The sequence below is a fragment of the Mustelus asterias genome, chromosome 13 (genome assembly GCF_964213995.1).
Source record: "Mustelus asterias chromosome 13, sMusAst1.hap1.1, whole genome shotgun sequence".
NCBI lineage: Eukaryota > Metazoa > Chordata > Chondrichthyes > Carcharhiniformes > Triakidae > Mustelus > Mustelus asterias.
In genome coordinates, this window is record NC_135813.1 from 56,436,324 (window position 1) to 56,448,708 (window position 12,385).

Below are 12,385 nucleotides of genomic sequence, written 5' to 3' on the forward strand. Positions count from 1 at the left end.
CCCATGGTTAAAGTGAGGCTTGACCCCATGGTTAGAGGAAGTGATGCTGACTCAAACAGTGGATGGACTCCATGAGCCTACTCAAATAGTCCAACGTGATTTTAAATTTCTGAAAATATATCAGTTCAATGTCGTGCGCAAAAGGTGGTATCTTGGTCAATGCAGCCTTCATTAAAATGGTTGCAAAAATAGTTATAGCTCATGGAATAAAAGGGACATTAGCAACATGGATGCAAAAGTGGCTGAATAATAAGCAGAAGAGTAATGGTCAATGGAGTTTTGGGCTGGAGGAAGGTTTATAATAGTGTTCTTCAGGGGCTGGTAAGGACCTTGGATGTCTATGATCCGGATCTTGTGTGCAGGGGATAATTTCAAAGTGTGCAGAAGTATTGTTAATTGTGAAGAGAATGGTGTGGAACTTCAAAAGAACATAGACAAGTTGGAGTGGGCAGATAGGTGGCAGGTGAAGTTCAATGCAGAAGTGTGAGGTGATACATTTGGTAGGAAGAACATTGAGACAATAAAATGAGGGGTAAAATTCTTAAAGGGGTGCAGGAGCGGAGGGACCTGGGTAGATATTTGCATAGATAATTGAAAGTGGCAGGACAGGTGGAGAGAGCAGTTAATAAAGCAGTGTTCTGTGCTCATGTGGAAAGCTGCTGTACAAGGGAGGGGATGTTGGCGGAATCAACCAAGGCATCATGGAGGAAAAGTCGCTTCTGAACACGTGAAGGGGATGAGGGGGTTTGATGGTGGCAGCATGCTGGAGATGGCAGATGAGCTACTGAATATGGAGGCTGGTGTGATGGAAGGGGAGGACGAAGAGAAACCTATGATGGTCATGTGAGGGAGGGGAAGGGGAGGAGGTTGAGAACTGAAGTGCAAAACAAAAATGGACAGTCAAGAGGAATCCTTGCTTTGAGTGGGGTGGGGGAAAGAGAAACTGCACCAAAAAACAGATTTGACACAAGTTGGAAGAATTGAATCCCCAACAAGAAGCAGGTCGAGTATGGACAGGGTAGATCATGGAGATGCAGAAGTCAAGAAAGAATCCGAGGCCACACGAAGGAGAGAGAGAAGAATGGAAATTGGAAGTAAAGTTGATGAAATTTTCCACTTCAGGCTAACAGCAGGAATCTGCAATAGTGAAGCATTAATTCCACTGGGGAAAAGGGATTGGATCCAGAGCAGTATTGAAGGAATGTTCCATACATCCTATAAATGCAGGCATTTATTTGAATGAAACAAGTGCATTAAGTTCCATTCAAACTGGAGGAACAGCAACTAATATCAAATAGTAGATTGTTCAGCACTTTGACCCTGCTGCACTATGCAATAAGACCATAAATGATCCAATTGTGGCTTTACCTCTAATTTTCTGCACCCTTCCCAGTCCACAACCCTAGACTCCCTTGCCATTCTATCAAATTCAGCTTTGTATGTAACCAATGACCCAGGCGCTGGTCTTTGGGAAGAGAATTCCAAAGTTAACCACTGAAGGAGGAAATTCCTCATCCAGGTCTTAAATGGGAGCCCCCTTATTTAAAAAAAAAACACTAGTTCTAGATTCCCCCAAGGAGAGGAAACATCCTCAGCATCTATGCTGTCAAGTCCCCTCCGGGTCTTCTGCTTCTATAAGGTCACCTCTCATCCTAAACTTGAATATGGATCTAATCAACCATTTCATCCCAGAAATCAGCCCAGTGAACCCCCTCAAAACTGCTTCCAATGCAAGTATGTCAATCCTCGAGACCAAAACTGTAAACAGGTATTGTTTCAAAGTTTTGTAAGTCAGAGCAAGATCTCTCTACTTTTGCATTCCATCCCAACATTCCATTTGTCTTCCTAATCACTTCCTGTATGTGTATGCTAACATGATTCATGTACAAGGACATGCAGATCCCTCTGTACTGCAGCCTCATCCATTTAATGTTCTGCTTTTTCTACCAAAACAGGAATCTCATTTTCCCCACAGTACACTCCATCAAATTTCACCCACTTACTGGCACTTGTTTTCCTACTCATCTTTGTAGCAGCAAATTATACACTTGGACCCTTCATCCAAGTCACTGACAGATTGTAAACAGTTGAACAGTTGAGGGTGCAGCACTAATCTGTGGAACTGCACGAGTCACTTTACGAAAATAAAAATATTTATCCCAACTGCTTCCTGTTAGCCAATCATTTATCATGCCAACATATCAACCCCCACTTCATGAGTTATCTTTTGTAATAACCTTGTGAACTGCGTTTTAGAAATTAATTTACACATCTACTATTCCCCTTTATCCACTGTTTAAGCCCTCAACTCAAATTTGTCAAACATTGTTTCACTTTCACATATCAACTCTGCCTTATTTTCCAAATGTTTTGCTGCTACCTCAATAGCATTTTCCCCAACAGATGCTAGGCTAACTGGCCCATTGTTTCCTGCTTTGACTCCCTCCTTTCTTGAATAGAGGAGCACATCATTTTCTAATCCATTGAGACCTTGCCAAAAATCTAGGGAATTTTACAAAATTACAACCCAATTCATCCATTATCTTAAGACCAGAGAGTCACATCAGATCCAGCTATTCTGTGCTTCAAGTTCTCAATAATATTCTATATTTATGCTCCACATAACTCTCCTCCCATCTCTCTGATCTAACCCCATAGGCATAACCTACTCTCTCATTTGCTTAGAGATTCCCTTTAAATGCAGGTATGCTATTTGTCCCACATTTTCATGTTCCACATTTTAACCACTCCTGAGTGAAGAAGTTTCTCTACAAGTCCTCATTAATTTGTGACTAGCTTAGTTATAGCCCTGAACTGCAGTCTCTTCACAAGTGAAAATGTGCTCTTCACATCGGAGATTTGGTAATGCAGCTATCAAAAATGATAGCGTTTAAGGACTAAGCTTCAAATCAAGTACAGAAGGTCACCAAATCAATGACAAGTAGATTCTGTTAGTCTAAGATCACCTGCAACATCTAGGGAACACATGCATTGCATTAACCAAAAGTCTTTTTTAAAATTCAGAATAATTATTCACCAACCCTAGTTACCCAAAGGCAGTTGAGAGTCAACCACATTGCTGTGGCTCTGGAGTCAGTTGGGCCAGACGAGGTAAGGACAGCAGATTTCCTTCCCTAAAGGACATTAGTGAACTAGGCATTCAACTGATTTTCCAACACTGCTTCCATTTCAGAGGCAGAACTGGGCTATTTCCCCTACAGTAAGTCAACAGAAAGCATATTAAAACAAATGACTTGTCCAAATGGAAATTTATATTTCCTGAGCACAATGAATTTTGTATGAGCTGGCAGGGTTGAGGACAGGGGTGGAAAGAAAAATAGACATTAGGGTTAGGGGAGAATGCCAATTTCAGTGTGAATTCCAGGAACTATTAAAATAGGTGTAGTGACATGAGACAGCAGATGAAGTCTCTTTCAAAAGGTGGTAGCACTGGTAAGGGCAATTTTCTCTCCATTAGTGATTCACTGGCCAACCAGCACATCTGTAACAATCCACTTCTCTTTTGAAATTAGAAGTCTTAACTTTAAAAAGTAATGGTTCACCATGAAGGAGCCAACTTAATTGTGGGTTTGGCAAGAACTTCTGGAAATTAAACCAGATTTTTAAACTTAGAAAGCAAGCCAAGATCCACAGTGTAGAACACAAACATTTAACAGGTGCACAAGTTTAATTGAGGAATCAAGATTCAAATGATCTAATCTAACTAAAATGGTTAGTTTCTTTGTAGCTTAAATTGCTCTAGAACAGAATCGACTAACCCGTACTTCTGCAGCCACATGCTGCTCAATAAGGATTCATGCTACACAACCTCAATTAGCATCAAGATAGATTTGATACTAATGTGAATGATACTTTCTCTAACATTTGTAAAACCCAAATCTTGAAATGTGCCTGTGTTTTTCATTATCGGCATCATTTGAGCAACAGCATTGCAGCTCTAATTGCATCAGACAGAATTAAAATGCACTGTTAACAAAGTTGCTGACCTCAGTTCAAGGAGCTCGGCGCACAAAAGAAGGTGCCATTTCTTACTTGTGAAAGCACCGGCTGAATTTGCAGAACAGCAATGAAAACACTGCAAGATAATCTGTTTGCTTATGTTGTCAGCAACTTAAAGTCCTAATTCAAACAAACCACTACATGAAAGTCTTTTTCAACCTTGGGGTGCATCAGTTCTCCATTACATCATCTTTGACTCCTAACATTTTACACCCGTCAACTTCCATTTTGAGCACAATGGTGCATTATTCCAACAGATATTTAAGAATTTTACAAGTCTATTTGCCCCAAGTCACTGTCCACAGTTCACATATCCCCTGCAGGTATATTCTTCAGTATAAATTTATTTGCCTACTTGATCCAAATGTTGCCTGCAAATCTTAGATGCAATTTGATCATTTCAATTAAAACCATCAGGTTCAAACACCTCATTTTTCATGGTGATTTATCTAGTCATATGAATAAAGGCCAACATATTATTGGCCTTGGTAATTTGTTTACATATTAACTTGGTAATTCATGTATAAAGAAACCCAGTCCCTCCAAATACCAACACTTTCCACTGTCACTATTCAAAATGTATCCTTTCCTCACAAAGGGAATTACTTCACACACTTGTATTCCATCTGAGTTAACAAGTACATGGCAATCTGTCTATATGCCTCTGATGTGGAGATGGCGTCGTTATGTTCTCTGCACATCATCTTCGCAGCTTAATGTCCACAAACCTTGCACACATTAAACTAGGTCCCGTCATCTATTGGAACAGCTGAGCGCCAAGCAATGATCTTAGTATCCAGCTAGTTGCAGTCTGCCAAACTGAAAAAGACCTGTTTATTCCTATTCTGTCCATTGATTAATCTATGCTAATATATTACACCCAATCCATACACCAATTTTTTCTACCAACTTGCATACCTTGTGAAACACTGAAAATCTAATGTACAAGAAACAATGGTTCCCTTGCCTACCATGGCAGCGACAAAGATTTGTTATTTCATGAATCCATATCAACTCTGCCCAGATTCACACCAATAGTGGATTCCAGCTGTCTGTCAGGCCAATAGCTCCACCTCCTTTCTTGAACAGAGTCACATTTACCTTCCAATTCATGGGGACTGATGAAACATCTAGCTAATTGCAAAATATCAGCCACAACATCATTACCACTGTAGCTACCTCAAAACTTATGTAGTCTAACAGGTCCAAATATTTGCCAACTTTAGACCTATTAATTTCTCCAGCACTTAATTTGGTTTATTTCAAGTTCCTCAGGTTTTGCACTGCTTCACGATAGATCTAGTAGAGTGCTCAAAATGAAGCCATCACAATACCAGGACTCCACATTTCTTCAGTGCTGCAAGTACTGTTTAATATTCAATGCCTTATTTAACTGCTTGTTTTGTTCACAGCTGCAGGTTGGGAAAAGGAGTAGTTTTCTTTAAAACCTGTCCAATTTGATATGGCCCAAATGCTGGGATTTCCATTACACAGCTTGTCACTCAAAAGGCCCAGGAACAAACTAGCTTGAAAGCCTGAAAAGTTAAGCATTGTATTTCTTTGCATTCAAAAACGTCTTACCAGCAAGTCTTTCAAGTTCTTCATGTGGAGTAGATCGCAAGCTACTGGATCGACTACCTGGTCTACTCAAGTTACTCGAGAACCACTGGCTGAAGCGGCTGGATGACACTGATCCTTCACCCAGCACCTCTTCAATCATCTAAATCAATAAAAAAAAGATTAATGTCAGAATTAAGTCAAATTCAATGAGCAAACTACATAGAAGAGCTTTGAACTTACATCATACAGCGACTTGGCGCTAAATGTGGAAGATGGGTTTGAACTCCATTTCCCAACACGACGGATGGGGCAGCTGACTGCATCTCCAAATCGTTGGCTGGCTGCTCAATTAGTGCAACAGAGATCACCCCCTCCCAAAAAAATCATAACACCATTTAATTTTAGTTACACATCTATTCATAGTTAGTGATGGGCATAACAATAGACATTCAATTGAGCTTTTATTGGCGTCCTTAAATATCACTATCTTGGTTTAAGAGTGCTAGTACATCAAACCAACTGAAGGCGTCTAAATATTCAAAGTTATTTTTTGAGTCAAATGTGGCCTTGTTAGCCCTGTACCAAACAATAGCAAGGGGTGTAATGATATGCAAGTAGAAACAGGAGTAGACTATACAACCAAATTCTGTTTTTCTATTCAATATCATAGCTGATAATTTGCCTCAGCTCCATACATGAACAACCAAAAATTTGTCTCAGTATAAAATATATTCCAAGAATGAAACATCTGCAAGTTGAGAATTTCTTCGAATTCTCATCTTATTCCGATACGATGGACCCCATATTCTAAGACCGCGTCCCCTTTTATCTAGATTCCCCAGCCAAGGGAAACAACTTGTGTCCACCTTGTCAAGCCACTTCAGAATCTTGTTCCAACAAGATTGATTCATTCTCCTCAATTCCAGAATGTATAGGCTCAATATAGTCTCATCATAAAACAACCCTCTAATTCCTGGGACCAATCTAATGAATCTTCACTGTACTTCCTCCAATGCAGATACATCCTTGCTTAAATATGGAGACCAAAATAGAAACATAGAAACATAGAAACCCTACAGTGCAGAAGGAGGCCATTCGGCCCATCGAGTCTGCACCGACCACAATCCCACCCAGGCCCTCACCCCACATATTTTACCCGCTAATCCCTCTAACCTACGCATCCCAGGACTCTAAGGGACAATTTTTAACCTGGCCAATCAACCTAACCCGCACATCTTTGGACTGTGGGAGGAAACCGGAGCACCCGGAGGAAACCCACGCAGACACGAGGAGAATGTGCAAACTCCACACAGACAGTGACCCGAGCCGGGAATCGAACCCGGGACCCTGGAGCTGTGAAGCAACAGTGCTAACCACTGTGCTACCATACTGCATCAGATTCCAGTTATGGTCTCACCAAAGCCCTGCAACTATTGGTCCAGACACCTATATCCTTGTACTCCAATCACCTTCAAAATAGGCCAAAAGTTAGTGTCCTAGAGAATAAGTTGGACAGTTGAAATGTACATTAAAAACATTTACATCAAGATTCAGTCCCTTGAAAGGCATGTTTGGTTAAATTCATTTGAAGGTTTACAGGTCAAATGAAGAACCTCTAGTTATCGCCATGCAATAATGCTAAGCAAAGGTGCCAGGCTCCTTTACAGTCTGTACCTTAGGAAGTTAGTCAGACTTAGACAGTCGAAGGGTCACTGACTATTGAACATTTACCTAGAGTTTGAAAATTTTCCTTCCAATTTAATGGCTGTAAATGTTAGCTGTGCAACTGCTTTATGTACAAAAATTAGAAGACAGACCATCAGATTGTAATTAAGTGCAGTGCATAGCACCACTGGTCAATGCTCACCACAGCATTGGAATTTACCACAATGTTTGACATGTCAACATCCTGCATCTAGCAAATTTCTCTCTTCCATAAACCCAGCCAGCTGCTCATGCACCCACTGGAGTTCTGGACTCCAGTTATACTCCTTGATCTCATGCTCAGCAATCAGCCACTTCCAAGGCTTCATCACCACTCAATTCACAATGGGTCTATTTTCTTCAACCATTACCCATGACAGATCATTCACTCAAGATCCTTGATGGAATCCCCAACTCATCGATGCACTCAAGAACATAACACTACTCTGATCTGTATCACTGACTCACCATCTCTCCTAGTCCTCAATATCGTAGAAGAACAATTACCACTCCAGTCAGTGCTCATAAAGTTCCATTTCTATTTGCCCCAACATCTCAGCAAATGTTATTCTGCCCTCTGCTTCATCCTTTGCAATTGCTAGTTTCCCTGTCTCACTCCTGAATGACCATCTGCTTCAAGAGAGATCGGATAATTTGCTTTTTTCTTGCAGTCCGCAGCAGCTGGCTGGACTAACATTCCTAGCTGCTCACTACCCACATTATAGTCATTGCTATAGCGGAGCTTTCTAAAACCCCAGGAGACACAGAATTTGGACGAAACATCACATTGCACACGGATGGTTGAAAGTTTTGAAGTTGCAAACCATACAAATGACAAGAGACCAATATTGGGCCTTGCAAAGCAACAAGTCACAGCAGCCCCAGCAAACAGATCCTAAAAAGAAATCCCTCCGAATAATGCACACCATTGCCCTTCCGCCCACTCATTTCACCCCAGCATTGGGGATAGTCTTGTCCTCTGGAATAGCTGCCTAATTCACATTCCCATGGTCAGCTCAAAACAAAGTGAGGGCACTTCTGCAGGACGAGCAAGTGTATATAAACAAATGCCAACTGTAAGTAGTTCAAGCAATCGGAGTATTGAGGTGAGAATGGAGGAGCAGTTGTTAATTCAAGGTAATAAAATGTGCTTAAATGATTGAGACTAAAAGCAAGCCCAATCAATCCTACAGTAATATTGAATCCATGTTCAGAGCTCATTTTTATCCCTCTTTCATCTTTCCACCCCATCATCTTTCTTCAGCCAGGGCAGTACTAACAGCAGGCATATGGTCTGTGGCCCAAGCTCTTTCCCATCCATCCCCAGAACTCCAGTCAAATCACCATCACCCCAAAAAAGTATACCTGTATTTATTATAGAAACTCACCAAGTGATTCAATCAAGCTGATACTTGTAACAAATTACCAATGTTTGCAGTTTTAAAATCTCCAGATTTTAGCCATTTTACAAACCAGCTAGAATTTAGAATTTAAGTCGAGCAACAATATTTGATAGCTCCAATACTCTTATTACAAATAGCAGCATTGGTTAAAGTGTTGTATGCTGTGAATACCCACCACCTTAAATGCACCAGCATATTTAGTGATCAATCCAATATACTCACCTGTACCCACATTCAACAGTAGGGCTTTTAAAATATTTTTTTTTTTTAAGGAAGCCCTGTAGACCTTTTAGACAAGTCCAATTAACATTTATAAAGACATTGTGCAAACTCCTCAACGTGACATTGATGGCAATTGTGGCGAATATCTGCCCAGAATACCAGAAATAACCAAATTCCATTGCAATGATAAATAAATCCTCCAAATCAAGGCTGAAACATTCATGGGCTAAGCAGGGAAAAACAGCAATAAGTGCTGACAATGGGAAAGATGGCAGGGATGAAATGAAGCATGCCTCAAACATTAGAGCCTAGGAAGTATTTAAACAGGTGCTATGTTGTTACAAATTTTGGAATCCAGTATGACCTTATATTGAGTAATAATTTAAATAAGGTCCGGTCAAATTAGTGTGCCAGTAGAGATGAATTGGAAGGGTTTTTAGAATGTCAATATGAATCAGCATTTGCCATCTTGAAATGGTACAATCACAATGTACAAGATGGTGTACTGCCGTACCAATATAACTGAATATGGGTCGATGGATTCTCCCTCAAATCTGTTACCCAACCCGTGATTAGCTACTGGTGGATTAAAATATCATTGCATTCCCTTCCTCAACACCAGATGTGTCCTCTTACCGATGCCAGTCCAGGGACACTCCTCTCCATGTTAAAGAACTCATTGAAGTCAAAATCCCCTGGTGTTGATTCAGGTAGAACTGCTTCCTGAGGAACTTCTTGGTCAGCTTCTGTTGCAGGAACTGCAGATGTATCTGCCTCTTGAGCACTACTGCCATTACATTCCACACCTAGAAAGACAATGACATTTTTCTAAGCACAATTACAATTGTTTTAGGTAATCCAAGTCAGAACTTGTGAAAAGAATGCAAGACTGAGCCTTGAGGCTGCATTTTATCAATGTTGTGGAAGAAAAGCAGCACGACTTTCAGGAACAAATCAGATCCAGTTTTGTCACTTGCTTGATTTTTTGGGGGGGTGGGGGACAATCCCACAACTAACAAATCAGATCCAAGCTCTGCAGACCTACCTCTAACTGGACAGATATATTTATGACGACTATTCACACCATGGCTTCTACTTTCCTGTATATCCCCACATCCTTTGATTCTTTGGTCAATCAAGAACCTAATTCAACCATCAAAATATTCCATGACATTGCCTGAACTGCCCTCACGAGGGGAGAATTCCACAGAGTAACAAACAGGAAAAACTCATCTCCAGCCTATATAGGAGATCCATAATTTTTAAACGGTGCACCCGAGTACTAGTTTCTTCTACAAGGAGAAACATCCTCCCAGTATCCACTCTGTCACCCTCTGGACTTTGTTTCAATAAAGGTCACTCATTCTTCAACTCCAATGGACACGGGCCCAACCTCTCCTGATAAAAGGCCATCTTTCTCTACACCCTAGCTATGACTGTAACACTACATTCTGCACTCTCCCTTTTCCTTCTCTTCTCTATGTACAGTATGCTTTGTCTGTATAGTGCACATCAATGCTTGTCACATTAGTATATAGTGACAATCAAAAACAATCCCTTCATCCCAGGAATAAATCGAGAACCTTCTCTGAACTGTACAACTGTAGCAAAGCATCCCCACTTTCCTCAGAAAGTATGACATTTAACTGGCCTTCATAATCGCTTGAACCTGCATGCCAATGTAGTGATTTATGAACCAGAACATGCAGGCTCATGTCCTCTTTACAACCTAGTCTGTCAGCGAAAACCATACATTCGGAACCTACATTCGGAACCTTCATCCAAGTCATTTGATAGATTTAAATAGGTAAGGCCCCAACTGGAAGAGGCAGCTCCACAAATATCCTCATCCTCAAATGATGGGGGTGGGGGCCACTACATCAGTGCAATAGACAAGGCTGAAGTATTTGCAACCATCTTCAGCCAGAAATGCTGTGTGGATATGTATCACAGCCTCCTCCCGTTCAGCCAATTCAATTCATTCCATGGGATATCAAGAAACAGCTGAAGGCAATGTATACTGCAAAGGTTATGGGTCCTGACAACATTCAGTAATAGTAAAGAAATGGACTCAAACTAACTGCAGCCAAGCTTTTCCAGTGCAGCTACAATACTCTAATGTGGAAAATTGTCCAGGTATGGCCTGTCCACAATGCAGGACAACTCCAATCCGTAATTACCATCCAGTCTACTCGATGATGGAAGGTGTCTTCAACTGCCTTTTCAGACAGCACCTGCTTAGCAATAACTTGCTCACTGACATTCAGTTTGGGTTCAGCCAGGGCCACTTGACTCCTGAACTCATTATAGCCTTAGTTCAAACATGGAGAAAAGAGTTGAATTCAAGGAAGTAGGAGAGCGGCTGCCCTTGGCATCAAGGAGCCCAAACAAAAATAGAACTGAAGCGAACCAGGATGAAAACACTACTGGTCAGAGTCACGTCTATCACAAAGGAAGGTTTTTTGAAGTTAATCATCTCAGTTTGAGATGCAAGAGCTCCTCACCCTGTCTTAGATCCAACATGTTTCAATTAGCTTCCTTCTACAAGGTCAGAAGTGAGGATGCTCAGGACTCATGGCTCTTCCGACACTGAAGTCCATGCCAGTGTGCAGCAAGAGCTGGATAACATTCAGGCTTGGGCTGAAGTGGCAGGTCAGTGGTCAGATGGACCCTGAAGCAGCCACATTTATCCTACAGCTACTTCCTCGTTCCACAGCGCTTGCCAAACTTCTGGCCCAGGCGACTAGCTTACTTATTTTATTTAGAAGGATCCTTAACCTCAAAGTCCTGCCTCATGTGATACTTTCACATGGACTGCAGTTCAGGGTGGCAGCCCACCACCACATTCAAGGGTGTAACTAATGCTTTGCCAGCCAATGATACCCATATTCCTTGAAAAGAATAAAAATGCATCTATGCCACTTGCCACACTGTTGGAGTCAAGAGGTTTCTCCCGAATTCCTTATTGGGTTTTTTGGTGACAATGTAAGGTTGAAGGAGAAGCAATTAATTGTAACAGAGGGATGAATGAAAAAAGGAATTGAGCAGGCAGTTAAAGGATAAGAGGCAAGGGACACGAGGCAAAGCTGCCGAGTGCCATATTTGCTCTGTCACCAATCACTGATGGCACCTTCCTCTACTGCTTCTGAACTGAAATGAAAATTCAAACTGGTGCAAGATAGACAGTTCCATCCTGAAAAGACAAGTGTACCCTCAAAACCATCTTCACATCAGAGGCATTGCAACGTATCGCTTGACTGACCCAATGCTATTTGCTCAAACCAGCAAGTTGTGGTCAGATAGATGGTGCGAGAAGTCATATTTAATCCATCTCCCTGTTTTACACTGCTTGACAAGCTTCTCAGAAATTACTATTTCACCATCTCCTCAAAAATCCTGCCTCACTCAAGTACCAGTACCTCCCACCCCAAAATCTAAGAGTCTGGGGAAGGAAAAGTGAGGAGAGTGACCAATTC

General features: G+C 41.3%; 1 protein-coding gene across 7 annotated transcripts in view; it reads right to left on the reverse strand.

Annotated features, from left to right (window-relative positions):
• The window catches only part of eif4enif1 (eukaryotic translation initiation factor 4E nuclear import factor 1), a 47,690-nt gene that overhangs the window by 19,177 nt on the left and 16,128 nt on the right, over positions 1-12,385 (reverse strand). For all 7 annotated transcript variants that reach the window (XM_078226806.1, XM_078226808.1, XM_078226811.1 and 4 more), the window contains 2 exons: positions 9,546-9,715; positions 5,602-5,740 (listed from right to left, as the gene is read on the reverse strand). In XM_078226806.1, the coding sequence (XP_078082932.1) occupies positions 5,602-5,740; positions 9,546-9,715 (309 nt within the window). The remainder of the gene's footprint in view (positions 1-5,601; positions 5,741-9,545; positions 9,716-12,385) is intronic.